The sequence below is a fragment of the Rana temporaria genome, chromosome 2 (assembly GCF_905171775.1).
Source record: "Rana temporaria chromosome 2, aRanTem1.1, whole genome shotgun sequence".
Classification (NCBI taxonomy): Eukaryota; Metazoa; Chordata; class Amphibia; order Anura; family Ranidae; genus Rana; species Rana temporaria.
In genome coordinates, this window is record NC_053490.1 from 47,258,264 (window position 1) to 47,276,537 (window position 18,274).

Sequence of the window (18,274 nt, forward strand, 5' to 3'; positions counted from 1 at the left end):
AAAAAGACGTTAAATGGCGCCTTGAATAAATAAAATCACAATGCTTTCTATAGCTGTTACCAGGCTAAAGAATTGTAATGAAATAAACTGATGTTTAGGTAATGTCAGAAAATGATTGAAAACTACTTCAAACTACTTAAAAAGCCGTGCAATAACCACACACAGCTTTATTTAGAACAGAACAAGTAACACATTTTACACAATAGTCCCAACCAAGGTCAGGTCACAAGTTAAGTACCGTTAATTCAAGTGCCATTTTAATACAAACTCACTGCACATGTGTCATATAAAGAGATGATCGAAAAAGAAGGTCAGCTCTGCATGACAGACAATACACGCAGCATGAAATTATAATATAGTAGGTGATACTTATTCAATGCTACAAGAATATGAATTCAAATGTTTGATGGAATATACTGTTATATAAGGATAATAAAAGATAAAAAATCTAACACATAGAAAACAAAACATTTTGCAACTAAACACTACAAGCTCATATTTTCTATTGCGTTCTACCTGTATGTAAGGAACTGTTACCCTGTTAAGATTGTTAAAGAATAAAAACATTATAGTTTAATCCTCCTCTTCTCAGATCCTTCTTCGGCACGCCTGGCCCCTCCCTCCTGTTGAGTGCCCCCAGAGCAAGCAGCTTGATATGGGATTACCCGTGCAGAGCTGCAGCTCCTTGTGTCTTTTCAGACACTGAGCCACAGCTCGGCCCTGCCCTCTCTCTCTTCTTATTGGCTCACTGACTTTGACAGCAGTGGAAGCCCATAGCACTTCGCTGCTGTCTCAGCCAATGACGAGAGAGAGTCCTGGGCATCCGAGTCTCTCGTGCAACATCGCTGGATTGAAATGGGGCTAAATGGGGTAAATATAAACACAGATCTCATGCTTTCAGCCGCGATTGCAGCTTTGTTTGTTTCTGCCTCTGCATTTCTTGTGAACTGAGCATGCCCAGGGACTTAGAATTATTCAATGCTACAAGAATATGAATTCAAATGTTTGATGGAATATACTGTTATATAAGGATAATAAAAGATAAAAAATCTAACACATAGAAAACAAAACATTTTGCAACTAAAGACTACAAGCTCATATTTTCTATTGCGTTCTACCTGTATGTAAGGAACTGTTACCCTGTTAAGATTGTTAAAGAATAAAAACATTATAGTTTAATGGTGACCTTGTGCACCACATTTAAAAAGCACTGCCCTTGAGATCTGCAATCCTAATGACACCCCAAACGCAGGTGCTGGCACTGGAATGCATGGTACTTTTGTACTGGTTGCAGTACAGTTTCTAAATATGCTGCACTGCTGCCAGCAATATCTCGGTGCAGGGATCTGTCATCGGCTGTGTCCGGTGGACACAGCCAGTGACAGATCAAGGCCGTCCACGAGGCTCATTCCAGCAGGATGTCATATGAAGTCCACCCAGGATGACAAAACTGGGAAGTGGTTAATATTGTGTTAAAGTGATACTAAAGTCTCTTTTTTGTTTTGTTAAAAATAACAAACAGGTTATACACTTACCTGCTCTGTGCAGTGGTTTTGCACAGAGCAGCCCAGATCCTCCTCTTCTCAGATCCTTCTTCGGCACGCCTGGCCCCTCCCTCCTGTTGAGTGCCCCCAGAGCAAGCAGCTTGATATGGGATTACCCGTGCAGAGCTGCAGCTCCTTGTGTCTTTTCAGACACTGAGCCACAGCTCGGCCCTGCCCTCTCTCTCTTCTTATTGGCTCACTGACTTTGACAGCAGTGGAAGCCCATAGCACTTCGCTGCTGTCTCAGCCAATGACGAGAGAGAGTCCTGGGCATCCGAGTCTCTCGTGCAACATCGCTGGATTGAAATGGGGCTAAATGGGGTAAATATAAACACAGATCTCATGCTTTCAGCCGCGATTGCAGCTTTGTTTGTTTCTGCCTCTGCATTTCTTGTGAACTGAGCATGCCCAGGGTCTTAGAATTTTTGATGTTGCTTTTTGTGTCTCATAGAGCGTGTTTTTTGGGTTAGTAATTTAAGGAGATAGTTAGGCCCCTTTCACATTGAGGAGTTTTTCAGGCGGTACAGCGCTAAAAATAGCGCTGCTATCCCGCCTGAAAAACTCCTTCACTGCAGACTCAATGTGAAAGCCCAAGGGCTTTCACACTGAGGCGATGCGCTGGTGGGAGACAAAAAAATCTCCTGTCAGCAGCATCTTTGGAGCGGTGAGAGGAGCGGCATGTATACCGCTCCTTCACCGCTCCTTCCCATTGAAAACAACGGGAAACCGTGGCAATACCAATACCTCTATAGAGGCGCATTGCGGGCGGTATTAACCATTTATCGGCCGCTAGCGGGGGTTAACACCGCACCGCTAGCGGCCGAATCCCGTGGTAATCCCGGCGGTATAGCGCCGCTATATTTAGCGGCGTTATACCGCAACCGCAGCTCCTGCCTCAGTCTGAAAGGGGCCTTAACAGGTTTAACAAGTGCACCCAATGGAGACTGAACTTTGTCCATGTGTTTTCAATTGCGTCATTAACACACAAGCCTATGTTATATAAAGCATGTTTATAGCATTTGTCCTAAAAGAGGGCAGGTTGTGTGTGTGGGCTGGCAAGAATGTCTTTGCAAAAAGATATGTTTTTGATCAAGGTTTTTTTTTTTCTATGTATGTTTTTTTTTTATGCTGTTCACTCACTTTGTACTGCATTGATTTGCGAAATATTTCTCAAGATGTTGTGATTAATGTTTCAAACCTGTGTATGTGGCTCTATTGTGTTATTTCCAAAGCATAAACCATATGCTGTTTACTGTCTCAAATGAACCTGTTTATTTTTTATATTTATTTATTTTTGTTTATTGTTTTTTTTTTTTTTGCTTTCCTTGTTTTGTTGACCAATAAAATTACTTTCACATTTTGAAGTTTGTTTTTTGTTACTTTTTCATGCTACAGATTTTGACAGCTGCAGCTGAATTAGGGCTGATTGGTTACAACAATCAGTTGTGATTTTTGTCTGGAAGATCTTTTGTTTGTGTGTGTATTCATGAAATGTTTGCTGTCATGTTTATTCACCAGGAAAGGAAATACAGCGCGGTAAGTATTATTTCCTTTTTACTGCAGTGGGCCTCAGTCAAGTACCCCTGACAGGACATGTTTTGTGGATTTATCTTATCAAGAATTGCTGTCCAGACTGTCTTTTAAAGCACATGTGCAAGTTGAAGGAAAACCCGCAAACATGGCCTGTTGGGGGGTGGTGGGGTGTGTTGGCGGACAGGCTTGAAGTGCTGATTTACAGCACTGTGCCTAAATCTAGCGCAAGGCAATCCTATTCTAATTGTGGGTGTTTGAGGGAAGCAAAGTGAGTGTTAGAACCCCTACTTGTGTTTTTTTGGGTTGAGCTTTGTGTCCTTTTTCTTAAAATTGGCTTCACTTCCTGTCACACAGCTGAACAGGAAGTGAGGTTAAAACCCTACCAATGTCTTTTCTTGGGGACACACAGGTCAATCTAACTAGTGTCCCCATTAAGCAAATTGCACTCCAGCACTGCTGTGTACACCCCAAATGATTATTTAGTTTGGGGTTTAGTAAAGGCAAAGCCACTCTGCAGTACAAGCGTAGTCGCTGAAAATCAGAGGGGAAGCACTTATGGTTTTAACATCCAATCCTGTAGAAGCAAATTTTTTTTTTCTTCCTTGCTTTTCCACTTGTAGTGCAAAGTGGATTTGCCTTTAGGAAATGGACCCCCAAAGTCCAAGATCTCTAATAATTTGGGGTGTACACAGCAAAATGCTAGAGTGCAATTTACATAATGGGAAACTATTTAGATTGATCTCTGTGTCCCCAAGAAAAGATATTAGTAAGGTGTTACCCTCACTTCCTGTTTGGCTATGTGACAGGAAGTGAATGAATTTGAATTAGAAAGTGACAACATTTGTGAGGTGTCTTCACCCTATCAGGGGTGCAGACATCCCCAAAAAATGAGCAGATGATACTTATTTGCAAATGAAGAAAAATTTTATTTAACATTGGGTGGTGTTTGTGGGGGGCCCTAACACACATTCATACATATTAGCAACGCTGTATCCTGGCCTATTGGCATGGTTATATTTTCTTAGTCCTCTCAATAAAATTATCCGAAATTTGTGCTTAAAGTAGAACTATAATCAACACTTTTTTCTTTCATTTTGGAAGGAGGGAGGGTTATAGCCCCTGTCAGTTTATTTTGTACCATCCCTGTCCAATTGGGGAGATTTGCCTTAACTTCCTGCCCCATAGCCAAACAGGAAGTGAGAGAAAAACTATGCAAATTAAAGGAATCCAGTGCCCCCCTCCCCCCCAGAACTAGTGTGTGTGTGTGTGTGTACCCCCCCTGAAAATTTCTGGGCAGGTCCTAAAAAAACAGGGTGTGGCCTTGATAGGAAGGGTGGGTCATTTTTCTATTAGGAGGTGCAGAAGTTTAGTCAGGCCTAGGGCAGCACAAAACCTAAATATACTACTGCATATTAGGGCTTATTTAGACAGGATCCGATTTACAGCATGTTTTTAGATTGTGGGAGGAAACCCACGCAGGCACAGGGAGAACATGCAAACTCCAGGCAGATGGTGTCACGGACGGGATTCGAACCAGCGACCCTTTTGCTGCAAGGTGAAAGTACTATCCACTACACCACTGTGCTGAACGAACATGATCGCGGCTGAAAGGAGAGATGTGGGGTCTTATTAACCCCGCCTCTCTCCATAAAGAGGACCTTCACACACTAGTCCTATTACAAGGGATGTTTACATTCCTTGAAATAGGAATAAAAGTGATAAAAAAAAAGGGACAAAAATGTGCAAAAATAAAAATATTCGGTAAAAAAAAAAAACACAAGCAATTAAAACGCCCCTGTCCCTAGAAGCTCGCACTCAGAAGCAAACACGCATGTAAGTCCCGGTCACGTATGTAAACACCGTTCAAACCACACATGTGAGGTATTGACGCGTGCGTTAGAGCGAGAGCAATAATTTAAGCACTAGACCTTCTCTGTAACTCTGAACTGGTAACCTGTAAAAGAAATTCAAGCGTCGCCTATGGAGATTTTAAAGTCCCGAAGTTTGGCGCAATTCCATGTGTGTGCCCAATATTAAAGCGTGACAAGTTAGGTATCTATTTATCTATTTACTCGGTGTAACATCATCTTTCACATTATCCCTAAAAATTGGGCTAACTTTACTGCTTTGTTATTTTTTAATTCATGAAACCGTTTTTTTTTTTGGCCAAAAAAAAAAGGCGTTTGAAAAATTATTGCACAAATACCGTTGGAAATAAAATAATAAATGACCGCCACTTTATTCCCTAGGGTGTCTGCTAAAAAAATATATATAATGTTTGGGGGTCCTGAGTAATTTCCCAGGAAATAAATATAATTTTTACATGAAGAAGAGAAGTGCCAGAATAGGCGCGGTATGGAAGTGGTTAAAGTGAAACAATAAAAGTGAAATATTCCTTTAAATTTCATACAGGTGGGGAGGGGGGAGTATAACATGCCTGTGAAGCGCATTTTTCCCGCTTAGAACTGTCCCTGTACAAGATGTCATTTCTGAAGTAAAAAAAAAAGGAATTTAAAAGTACTCATGGCTATAAAGAATGCAGTCATTGCTCATTAAAACGAAAAAAAAAAAAAAAACGTGGGGGTCCCCCCAAATTCAATTACCAGGCCCTTCAGGTCTGGTATGGATATTAAGGAGAACCCCCGCTGTCAAAAAAATATGACGTGGGGTTCCCCCTAAATATCCATACCAGGCTCTTCAGGTCTGGTATGGATTTTAAGGGGAACTCCACCCCAAATAAAAAAAAATGGCGTGGAGTCTCCCCAAAAATCCACACCAGACCCTTATCCGAGCACGTTAACCTGGCCGGCCGCAGAAAAGAGGGGGGGACAGAGTGCGTACAAGGCCACATGCCCTCAACATGGGGAGGATGTCCCCATGTTGATGGGGACAAGGGCCTCATCCCCACAACCCTGGCCGGTGGTTGTGGGGGTCTGTGGGCGGGGGGCTTATCAGAATCTGGAAGGCCTCTTTAACAAAGGGGACCCCCAGATCCCGCCCCCCCCTGTGTGAAATGGTAATGGGGTACATTGTACCTCTACCATTTCACCAAAAAAGTGGCAAAAATTTAAAAAATTACAGTAGCCGGTTTTTGGCAATTCCTTAATTAATATCTTCTTTCCGCGCTGCTTCTTCTTCATCTTTCATTCGGGTTTCTTCCTCCATCTTCCTCTGCTTCTTTCTTGGGACAACTCCTCCACATCTTGACCGGCGTCTTCTTCCGTCTTCTTCTCCTTCCGTCGGCCTTCTCGTCCGGCATCTTCTTGTTCTTCTGGACAGTGCGCTTGAAATTGAAGTCCCCACCGTGTGCCGCTCCTGTGACCTTGCCCCCCCTGCCGCGTGTGGTATATGTGCGTCAGAGGGGGGCAGGGTCACATGAGCGTAACACGGCGGGAACTTCTATTGGAAGCTCGTCCGCATCTTGCACGGCTTCTTCTTCTCCGGACGCTGCGCTTCAAATTGAATTCCCCGCCGTGTGCCACTCATGTGACCCCGCCCCCCTCTGACGCACATGGCTTTCTTATGAGTTTACCTGTGGCTTCAGAGGGGGGCGGGGTCCCAGGAGCGGCACACAGCAGGGAATTCAATTTCAAGCGCAGCGTCCGGGGAAGAAAAAGAAGATGCGGACGAGAAGGCCGACGAAAGGAGAAAAAGATGGGAGAAGACGCCGGGCAAGATGCGAACGAGAAGACCCAAGAAAGAAGCAGAGGAAGAAGAAGAAAAAATGCGGGATGAGAAGGCTGACGGAAGGAGAAGAAGATGGAAGAAGACGCCGGGCAAGATGCAGACGAGAAGTCCCAAGAAAAAAGCAGAGGAAGATGGAGGAAGAAACCCGAATGAAAGAAGAAAAGAAGAAGCGCGGAAAGAAGATATTAATAAAGGAATTGTCAAAACCGGCTAATGTCATTTTTAACATTTTTGACACTTTTTTTTTGGGTGAAATGGTAGAGGTACAATGTACCCCATTACCATTTCACACAGGGGGGTCCGGGATCTGGGGGTGCCCTTTGTTAGGGGTCTTCCAGATTTCGATAAGCCGCCCGCAGACCCCCACAACCACCGGGCAAGGGTTGTGGGGATGAGGCCCTTGTCCCCATCAACATGGGGACATCCTCCCCATGTTGAGGGCATGTGGCCTGGTACGGTTCAGGAGAGGGGGGGCGCACTCTGTCCCCCCTCTTTTCTGTGGCCGGCCAGGTTAACGTGCTCGGATAAGGGTCTGGTGTGTTTTTTGGGGGGGACTCCACGCCATTTTTTTTTTATTTGGTGTGGAGTTCCCCTTAAAATCCACACCAGACCTGAAGGGCTATGACAGCTATGACTAAGCGCTGATACCCCAGTGTGAAACGCGTCAGATATCCACCCCACTGTCTGCTGTGACTTGTAGTGCCGTTTCCATTTTTTACAATTAAAAGCAACTTTTTAAGAATTTCGTGGAAGTGCGGCTGTCCAGTCTTTTCTCCGGTCTTACAGAGGAGGTCTGGTGCTAGAATTATCGCTCACACTCTAACAATCGCGGAGATACCTCACAGGTGTTGCTTAGGTTAGGGGGCAGTGGGGGAAGCTGCACACTGAAGGTTTTTGCACTGAATGCATGAAAGTAAAACATCTTTAGCCTTTACAAGCACTTTAAACCCAACAAATGATTTCTAAGTAATCTTAATAAACATCTTGCCTGTATAACGCACAATACTTCCAATGTCCATGAAGCAGGAAACATAGCCTATGGTAATCACAAAAGCCATTACTGGAAACTAAGTGCAAAAAAAGTGCCCAGGTCTATATGGAACAAGATAAAAAAGGTTTGAAAACTATTCCCCACAAAGAAAAAGTCAAGTGTTGAAGTCATGTATTTTCAAGTGCCACTTCTTCGAAACTCAAGTAATACGTACCGTATTAGACAAGGCCAACGAAAAAAAAAAAGAACTGAGCGCCATAATACACTCCTGCTCATATAAGGTACAAATTTTACAAAAAAGGTAAGACAAAGTACAATGTAGAATCATTATGAATGTCCAGAAATAAAGGCTACAAAACTGTGCAATTAGAAACTGCTCTTCATTTAGTGCCATGTACCACAACTAGGACAATAACTAGCAATGAATTATAAAGTCTTCTTCAACTTACAATATTGTGAACTCAGATTGCACATCGCACCCGACTCGCATGGCAGTTCACACTGCCATATGCAAACTGTTGGGGAGTGTCATACAATGGTAATGACACCCCCATTTCAGCTCGCATATCGCACTGCGAACTGACAGTTTGGACATGAATCGGATTGCATAGGTGTGAACACCCATGAGATTCTGGTGCGGACCAAAAAAAGTGTCCTGTGCGTGTTTGGTCCGGATGTGATGCGATTTTAGCCATACAATTTGTATAGCTAAAATCGCTTTGCATGTGATCTTAAAGCGGGGGTTCACCCTATGAACGCAAAAAAAAATATTTTTTTTTCTTTTACCATAAAATCAGGCATTGTAGCGAGAGCTACAGTATGCCTGTCCCAAATTTTTTACCCCCGTACTCACCTTGTACTCGTACATCGAAGATACCGGGGAATGGGCGTGCCTATGGAGACGGAGGATGATTGACGTCCGGCTCTGGCGCGTCACGCTTCTCCGGAAATAGCCGAAATAGGCTTGGCTCTTCACGGCGCCTGCGCATAGCCTGTGCGCAGGCGCCGTGAAGAGCCGAGACCTACTCCGGCTGTCTTCGGGGAGAGTGACGTGCCAGGGCCGGCCGTCAATCATCCTCCCTCTCCATAGGCACGCCCATTCCCCACGGGAGCCGAAATCTATAATGTACGATTACAAGGTGAGTCCGGGGTTAAAAAAATCGGGACAGGCATACTGTAGCTCGCGCTACAATGCCTGTCTCGATGGTAAAATCAAGTCAGTGAGGGTGAACTACCGCTTTAACAGCAATGCGGTGCGAATCACAGGAATGCGGAGTGTACAGTAATGGGTAGTAAGTGCAGGATGGTGGACAGTGTCAGATTATCTTTTTATTTTACAATTACATTTTTTTTTAAAGGGTTTTTTGGGACCAGTGGATTTTTTTTATTTTTATACATTTTTACAATTACATTTTTTAGTGGTCAGTGTCAGTGGACGATGTCTGTGGGGTAGTGGTCAGTGTCAGTGGGGTAGTGGTCGGTGTCAGTGGACGATGTCAGTGGGGTAGTGGTCGGTGTCAGTGGTCTTGGGGCTCTGGATCGTGTCAGTATGGGGGGGGGGGGGGGGGGGTTGTGGTGTCTGTCTGTTTTTTTTTTCAATTTAATTATTTTTATCTTTTTTTACAATTTTGGACCCCACGTAAATGACGCTTTTTATGAACGGCGCATGCGCCCTCTGTGAAAGTATCCCAGTGCGCATGCTCCAAATTAACCCGCAAAAAGTCAATGCTTTCGAACGTGAACGTAAATGACGCACAGCCCTATTCGCGAACGACTTACGTAAACGACGGAAAATTTGACGCTGGCCCGACGTCCATACTTAATATTGGCTGCGCCTCATATAGCAGGGGTAAATTTACGCCGGAAAAAGCCTAACGTAAACGGCTGATTTACATATTCTAGGCGTAAATCAGCGTACACGCCCCTAGCGGCCAGCGTAAATATGCAGTTAAAATACGGCGACGTAGCCGACTTACGCTGGTCGTATCTTAGCAAAATTCTGGCGTATCTTGTTTTCTGAATACAGAAAAAAGATACGCCGGAGCATCCTAGAAGTTACGCGGCGTATCAATAGATACGCCAGCGTAACTTCTTTGTGGATCTGGCCCTTGGTCTGTACTGTATATGTATATATATTAAAAAATTTGGAAAAACGCAGCAAAACTGACATTTTAAACGTCGGTTACTATCTGTCAAGTTAAATCGTTCAGGAGAGGTTGTAAAAACGATCCTGTGTACATGAAGCCTAAAAGAGCAAATTTGCATCTGCAGCTCTTTTAATCTTTGCAGCAAGACCATTTATGACCATTACATTTTCGGTTTTAAAATAAGTTTGCTTATAAAGTGCAAAGAGTAAAGATATTAAACATTCAATAGCAATGGATGTAATTAAACAAAATGAAAATGAAAAGACAGACTAATAAAAGGAGATATGATTACTGTATGCTTCATCATACTTTAAATGAACTTAATGCGTAAAAGATCTGTCTCTATCTTACCCGAAGGCGAATCAAAGGTTTGTCTGGCTGACGAGTATTTCCGAGACGCTCCCTTTCAGCTATATCCAGCATTGATTCTATCTGTAAGAAATAAACCAATATGAATTCTTACATTGAATGTTAACATTTACTAATAGTATAACATACACAATTGAAATAACAGGGCAAACTGAAAAACAGATACGGTACCACTAATACAAAGGTAAATGAAGTCAACATGTGCCTCGCTACCCACATCTTTAAGATATACTGTAATGCTCCCTAATGGTTGTCAGGATTCAGTGAGCTCGTTCTGAGGGATGGACCTTTGTTTTTAATGTCATGACTATTCTGAATCGGCTACAAAGGCTATGAATGTGGTTTTCAGTAGCACATGGCGCTCATTGCCCTGAAGAGATTATCCATACCAAATCACCTTTCAGATAGCTTACTCAGTCACAACTCACATGAAAGAAGATCTGGCAATGTTCATTTGTTGTATGATGCGTAGAATGTAAAGTTACAACAGGTAAAAGAACGATTCTTCCATGCAGGTATAGAAGATGCAACAGGTCACATTGAATGTACAGCATAAAATAGCTGATACAGAGAAGAGGGGGAGGAGAAAACTCAGCAGCATGCAAACTATGGAGTGGCACAAGAGACAAACTTAAGATGGACATTTAAGAGACAGTACATTAATAAAACAATATCATGTAACATGACACTCCCCACCTGAAATCTTTAGATTTCAAAGTCTATTACATATATAAAGATAAGTCCCAATGTCAAAAGTCCAACTTGAACCTGTAGGGGAAGAAACATTGAAAGTAAAACTGGTGTGTAAACCATAGATACGAGACACCCGCAAACACAAGAAGGTATGCAGTAAATGAACAACGAAGCATGAAGTCCAAAAATGGATGACTTAAGTCCTGTAGTCTACAGTTTATAGTCGTGGAACCTCAACGGCAGAACAGTCAATAGTTATAGTGATATTTTCCCCGCCATAGCACGTACAGCCGGTACTCCTGCATAAGTCACTCGCTTGGGAGAAGAAGCACCAATTCCGTGATTGGTCATGAGAAAGTCCGAGCAGAACCTCCTTTGGTTATCTTAATCTCAACCTTTCAAACCTTTCCGTCATTGCTGGGCATTATGCTTGTTACAAGACCCATAGGCCACTCATTACGACAGACTTCTCTATCTTTCAGAAGAACAAGGTCGCCTACTTTGAGGTTAGGCTTGGGTGTTTGCCATTTGGAAAGGCTTTGAAGGGCATGCATGTACTCCTTTCTCCTGTGGTGCCAAAACACGTTGGCTAGGTGTTGCACCCGTTTCCATTGACGGCTATAGATATCCTTTGGGTCAATCTCAGCAGAAGATATCACGGTAGTTCCAACCTGAGTAAGGAGTGTGGATGGGGTAAGAATCACTGGAGCATCAGAATCAGAAGATACTGGTACTAGAGGCCTTGCATTAATGATGGCGGATACTTCCGAGAGAAAGGTACTCAAAGTCTCATGAGTCAATAGTGAAGACTTGTGGTCCTGTAACATGGAATCGAGAATTCTTCAAGCGATTACAATCATTCGCTCCCAGGATCCTCCCATATGTGAAGAATCAATTTTAATGTCCATTTCACTCTTCAGCTATTTCCACTGCTAGCACAGCTGCACAAAGTTCAAGTCTGGGTATTGTATGTGCAGGTTTTGGTGTTAGCTTTGTCTTGCCTAGAACAAAGTTGCAGTGTATGTCTCCGTTAACCCCTGAAGTCTTCAAATAGGCCACTGCAGCTATAGCTTCAACTGATGCATCTGAGAACATATGAATTTCCCTCTGGACAGCGGCTGAGATGGAGACTGGGGCATAGCAATGTGGAATTTGGAGCTGTTCTTGTGTCTTAAGAGAACCTCTTCATTTCTCTCATCTTTGTTGTTTCTCAATAGGTAACGGGGTGTCCCAATCTATGTTATCAGTGGTAAGCTGTCTTAAAAGCATCTTACCTTGGGTGGTGACTGGGGCTATAAATCCCAGTGGGTCGTAGATGCTGTTCACTATGGACAAGACTCTTCTCTTGGTGAAGGGTTTGTCACAGGTTGACACTTGAAAGGTGAATGTGTCTTACATAGTTACATAGTTAGTCAGGTTGAAAAAAGACACAAGTCCATCCAGTTCAACCACAAAAAAAATAAAAAATAAAAATAAAAACACAGTAAAATCCTATACACCCAACTCCATACCCACAGTTGATCCAGAGGAAGGCAAAAAACCCCAGCAGAGCATGATCTAATTTGCTACAGCAGGGGAAAAAATTCCTTCCTGATCCCCCGAGAGGCAATCGGATTTACCCTGGATCAACTTTACCTACAAATCTTAGTACTCAGTTATATTCTGTACATTTAGGAAAGAATCCAGGCCCTTCTTAAAGCAATCTACTGAGCTGGCCAGAACCACCTCTGGAGGGAGTCTGTTCCACATTTTCACAGCTCTTACTGTGAAAAAACCTTTCCGTATTTGGAGGTGAAATCTCTTTTCCTCTAGACGTAAAGAGTGCCCCCTTGTCCTCAGTGTTGACCGTAAAGTGAATAACTCAACACCAAGTTCACTGTATGGACCTCTTATATATTTGTACATGTTGATCATATCCCCCCTTATTCTCCTCTTCTCAAGAGTGAATAAATTTAGTTCTTCTAATCTTTCCTCATAGCTGAGCTCCTCCATGCCTCTTATCAGTGTGGTTGCCCTTCTCTGTACTTTCTCCAGTTCTCCGATGTCCTTTTTGAGAACTGGTGCCCAAACTGAACTGCATATTCCAGATGAGGTCTTACTAATGATTTGTACAGGGGCAAAATTATATCTCTGTCTCTGGAGTCCATACCTCTCTTAATACAAGAAAGGACTTTGCTCGCTTTGGAAACCGCAGCTTGGCATTGCATGCCATTATTGAGCTTATGATCAACTAAAACCCCCAGATCCTTCTCCACTACAGATCCCCCCAGTTGTACTCCCCCTAGTATGTATGATGCATGCATACATACTAGGGGGACTTCTTTGATGTTCCACAGCAGACATAGACTTCTCTGCATAGGGGGCGTGTCTGACCCAAGGTCAAGGTCTTTCACACTGGCAGCATAGTCCTCAGGGTGAAATGCATTCATTAGCTCTTGGCTGTTAGATATAATTTTGTGAAGTCTCAAGTTTGCTACAGATAGCATCTCCTTTGTTCTGGTGAGAAGATCAATTGCTTCTTTAGCAGTAGGAAAGGATTTGAGCCTGTCTACGTAAAAGTTCCTTTCAACAAATTGACGAGCGTCGGATCCATACTCACCTTCTCCAAGCTGAGCTGTCTTTTTTAGTCCATAGATTGCTACATCTGAGGAAGGGCTGTTCCCAAAGACATGCACCCTCATTCGGTAATAAATTACCTCTTTGTTGATGTCGTTGTCCTTGTGCCATAGAAACCTGAGGTAGTTCCTGTTATCTTCCTTGACGATGAAGCAGTGGAACATTTGTTGAATGTCGGCCATCACTGCTACAGGTTCTTGACGAAAGCGAATTAGGACTCCAATGAGGCTGTTGTTCAAGTTGGGCCCTGTGAGTAGCATGTTGTTAAGTGTGAAGCCTTCATGTTGGGCACTGGAGTCTAAGACAACTCTGATTTGGTCTGGCTTTCATGGGTGATACAAACCCGAAGGAAGGGAGGTACCAGCATTCTTCTCCTTCTTTCAATGGGGGTGTGGGTTCGGCATGACCCCTATCAAAGATATTCTGTAAAAAATCCACAAAATGTCTTTCCATCTCTGGCTTCCTGCTTAAGGTACGCTTTAAGGAGGAGAATCTTTTAACTGCTTGATGTAGATTGTTCGGTAGCTTCTCTCTCGGGAGGCAAAAGGGTAGGGGTGCTACCCAGCTATTGGAATCTTCCTGAAAGAACTCATTGTCTATTACTTTAAGGAATTATTTGTCTTCTGCTGAAGGAGCTAACATGTTGTCTTCACTGCTTACATTGAAAACTGTAGAACCAAAGCTGTCATCGTAGGTGCGGGAAAGGTTTGTGTTGCAACTTGCAGCTAGTTACCTTCTCCCTTACCCAGTAGTGATGTGGGCATGGCTCAAAGTGAGTATTACGACCATTTGGCAATACATTTGTCTTGAATGAAGAAATGTTAGTAGGCCTTTTAATTTTGCCTATACAGACTTTGCCTATGATGACCCAGCCTAAGTCCAGGTACTGGGCAAATGGAGCCTCTGGAGGTCCGCTGACCTGCCTGTGCACCCTTAGAATATCTCCTCCCAGCAGAAGGATTTTAGCATCTTTGTCAAGTGGTGGGATTTTTACTTGCTATTGACTTTAGGTGAGGGTGGTAGAAAACAACTTCTGATGTAGGTATTTCTTCTTTGTTGGCTGGTATCTGGTTGCACTCTACAAGTGTAAGTAAGGGTAATTGTAGGTTATCTTCTAGAGAGGACACAATAAATCCATGGGCCCTTCTTCCAAAGACCTCTGTAGTGCCACTACAAGTGCCTAAGGTGTAAGGGTGAACCTCTCCTTTTATGCAAAATAGATCGAACAGTTCGGATCGGGCAAGTCATCGATTGCTTTGATCATCTAGGATGGCATACACCCATAAAATATTTTCTGGCTGATCCTTGTTATGAATATTCACTAGGCATATTTTAGCGCAAGAGTTGTCACAGTGGTCTTCCCCACAGACTTCAGTGCACAAGGAAAATATCATGGTGGAATTAGGTACCTGATCTGTACTCTTCCCGCTGTGATTCTGCCCAGGAGAAAGGTTTGCAGGTTGTGAAAGATTGGACTCAAGGGGATGGAGTGCTTGCACGTGGTCCTTGGAACTGCACTCTATGCACTTGATAGGGATTTTTACATTCCTTGGCAAAGTGATCGGTGAAAGCACAGCATTTATAACATACCCCAAAATTCTTTAGGAGTTCCTTTCGTTCTTATAGGGGCTTCTTCCTGAAGCCGATACATTTTTTGAGGGGATTGGGCTTCTTGTGGATAGGACATAATCGGTTTGGGTTTTTGATCTTGCCGCTCTTGTTTGAGGCAGGAGCTAAGGTGGGAGTGGGAATAATGTCTGTCTTCTTAACAGACACGGGACCTCTGCGGTTCCTGTAGCTAGTATGTAGGTTGTCACCTTTAGGTGAGGGAGTATTGAACTCACTGAATGCAAAACTAGGATCGTTCTTGGTGTCAGCAATGTTCCTGACAAAATCGCAGAAGTAGGAGAACGGGGGAAAGGAAACCTTGTTTTCCCGTTTGTATGATGACCCATTTGGATCCACTTTTCTCGTAGGTCATGCGGAAGCTTGCAAATGATAGGGTTAACTCCTCGAGCAGTGTCCAGGTAACTGAGGCCAGGTAGTTTTGGCAAGCTGGACTTCGAGAAGAAGGTCACTGAGTCTCTGGAACTCTTTAATGTTCTTACCGGATAGCGATGGGAAATTTTCCAATCGTTTGAGCAATGCTTTCTCTATGGCAGTGTTTCTCAACTCCAGTCCTCGGGGCGCACCAACAGGTCATGTTTTCAGGATTTCCCTCAGATCAAACTGCTGTGGTAATTACTAAGGCAGTGAAACTGATAAAATCACCTGTGCACAATAATGGAAAGCCTGAAAACATGACCTGTTGGTGCGCCCCGAGGACTGGAGTTGAGAAACACTGCTCTATGGCTTCAGGACTACCGTAACTCTGTTCTAGACGCTCCTATGCTCCGGTGAGACCTACAGTTGGATTGTCGATGTAGACTGACCTGAGGCTCTTGACACATTCTGTAGATTGTGGGCCAAGCCACCTGATCAGCAGATCAAGCTTCTCAGCGGCAGTAATATCGAGACCGCCTATTGTAGTTTTGAAAGTGGCTTTCCAGCTTCTGTAGTTTTCAGGACGGTCGTCGAAGCTTACTAGGCCTGACTTGGTGAGCTCACGTCGAAGTATGTACTTTACGAACTCTGCTGTATCGGTTGCCTCTGACTTTACATAGGAGGTTGCTGGTTGAATGTTGTGAATTGCATTGTTTATGGTATTGTTGAAAAGAGACGTGGGAAGATATGGTGCAGCAAGGGCATTCAGCTGAATTGTTGGGTTAAGGTTTGGTGACTCTCTTGCAGATTAGTGTGCCGTTCTGTGACATATGCAGGATCAGCATGACAGTCGGGAGATGCACTGGGGTGGTTTTGCGTGTAGGAAGTTGCTGGAACAGCTTTTACCTGGTGGTGTGGTGAAGTCCTTGCGTTGCCGTGAAACGTGGAGGTAATTGAGTGTTCACTCCCGTGGTTTAGAACATAGTTCTTAGTGCGTTCGAAAGGATCTTCCACGTCTGCCTTGACGCTGACCCTTTCGCTAGTGTTTTTATCTCCACCGATAGCTTGTTCCAAAATCCTTAGTTTTGCTGCAGCTGCCTGGCTTACAAGCAATCTTGGTTTACAAAATTTGTTACTCTATGCCATTATATTGCACTTTGCCGCTTCAAGAACAATTTGTGTATATATATGAATTTTTGGGAGCTGCTCATTTAATTTCTATGCTGTCATGTATTTTAAGTTGATATTTTTCTGTATCCTTGATGTTCATGCTCCATATGTATTCGCCATATTGCCATGAGTTTGAATGAATGAATGAATGAAAAATTTATATAGCGCGGCACATGCGAACTGAATCGCCTCTGGGCGCTTAATCGCGTTTAAAAGTCGATATGAATATGTGTCTCTAGTGTCCATGATATGCATGTACTTCTGTGTCCAGCCCCATGATCCAGCTATTGTATCATATTATATCTCATGTTAATAAACATGTGTTTCCTTCCAACATACCCCCACCATGTCTAGAACTTCATTCGAAGTCACAATTCCCTTTTTTGTTTAAAGAATTTATTGGTATTTCAGAATAAATCATACAATAAAGCAAGACATATGTGTAAATACATCAAGATAAAGAACAGAGGAAATGAAGTGAAACATCAATATCCATGAAACAGCATAAGATATTAAAACATATACAAATCACTTATAACAAATGCTATCAGTTAGAAAGTTACAATAAGATCAAATAGAATAATATTATATCTCTCTATATGAAATTTAAGAAGACAAATAAATAAAAAAAATAAAAAAAAAGAGGGAGGGAGCACAAGGTAAACAAAGGTCGTATACGAAATCAAAACGATTTCAATTACCGTATTTATCGGCGTATACCGTGCACTTTTTTGCCCTGAAAATCGTGGGTGCGCGATATACGCCGATACCCGCGCCGAGTTCGAATACTGCGCCGGCATATACCGAGCGCAGTACACTCGTGTATAGTCGGGCAGGCTCGGCTCCTCTCGCGCCCACGTCCTGGACGTACAGAAGGACGCCGGACCCGACAAAGAGGACACCCAAAGCCGCAGACGGACGCGGGACCCGACGAGGCCGCCGATGGACGCCGCGCAAGACACCAAAACTGTAAGTAAAAAAATCTTTTTCCCACAGGAATGCAGGTCCACTTTAGGGGTGCGCGCTATACGCCGGAGCGCGCTATAGCCCGATAAATACGGTAGGCCAATTCCCTTTTTTATACATTTTGTACCAGGGATGGAGGCACAAAGCATGTGCCTCATTCAAAGTCCTACCTGTGCTCATGCACAGTCCCCCCTTCTTTGAAGGTGTGAATGGGGAGCAGGTGTGTTAAATTTGGTGTTATCACTCTCACTCTTATAATGGTCACTGAAAGTTCAACAAGGTACCTCATGCAAAGAACTCTCTAAGGATCTAAAAAAAAGAATTGTTGCTCTACATAAAGATGGCCTAGGCTATAAAAAGATTGCCAAGACCCTGAAACTCAGCTTCAGCCCAGTGGCCAAGACCACACAGCGGTTTAATAAGACAGGTTCCACTCAGAACAGGCCTCGCCATGGGGTCTGCATGGATGTTGTCCCAGAAGGAAGCCTCTTCTAAAGATGATGCACAAGAAAGCCCACAAAGAGTTTGCTGAAGATAAGCATTACTTGAATCATGTCCTGTGGTCTGATGAGACC

General features: G+C 43.4%; 1 protein-coding gene across 1 annotated transcript in view; it reads right to left on the reverse strand.

The window, feature by feature from the left end:
• MRE11 (MRE11 homolog, double strand break repair nuclease) overlaps positions 1-18,274 on the reverse strand; it is a 461,003-nt gene that overhangs the window by 262,289 nt on the left and 180,440 nt on the right. Inside the window, exon 10 of the mRNA XM_040340161.1 lies at positions 10,254-10,334. Within this exon, the coding sequence (XP_040196095.1) occupies positions 10,254-10,334 (81 nt within the window). The remainder of the gene's footprint in view (positions 1-10,253; positions 10,335-18,274) is intronic.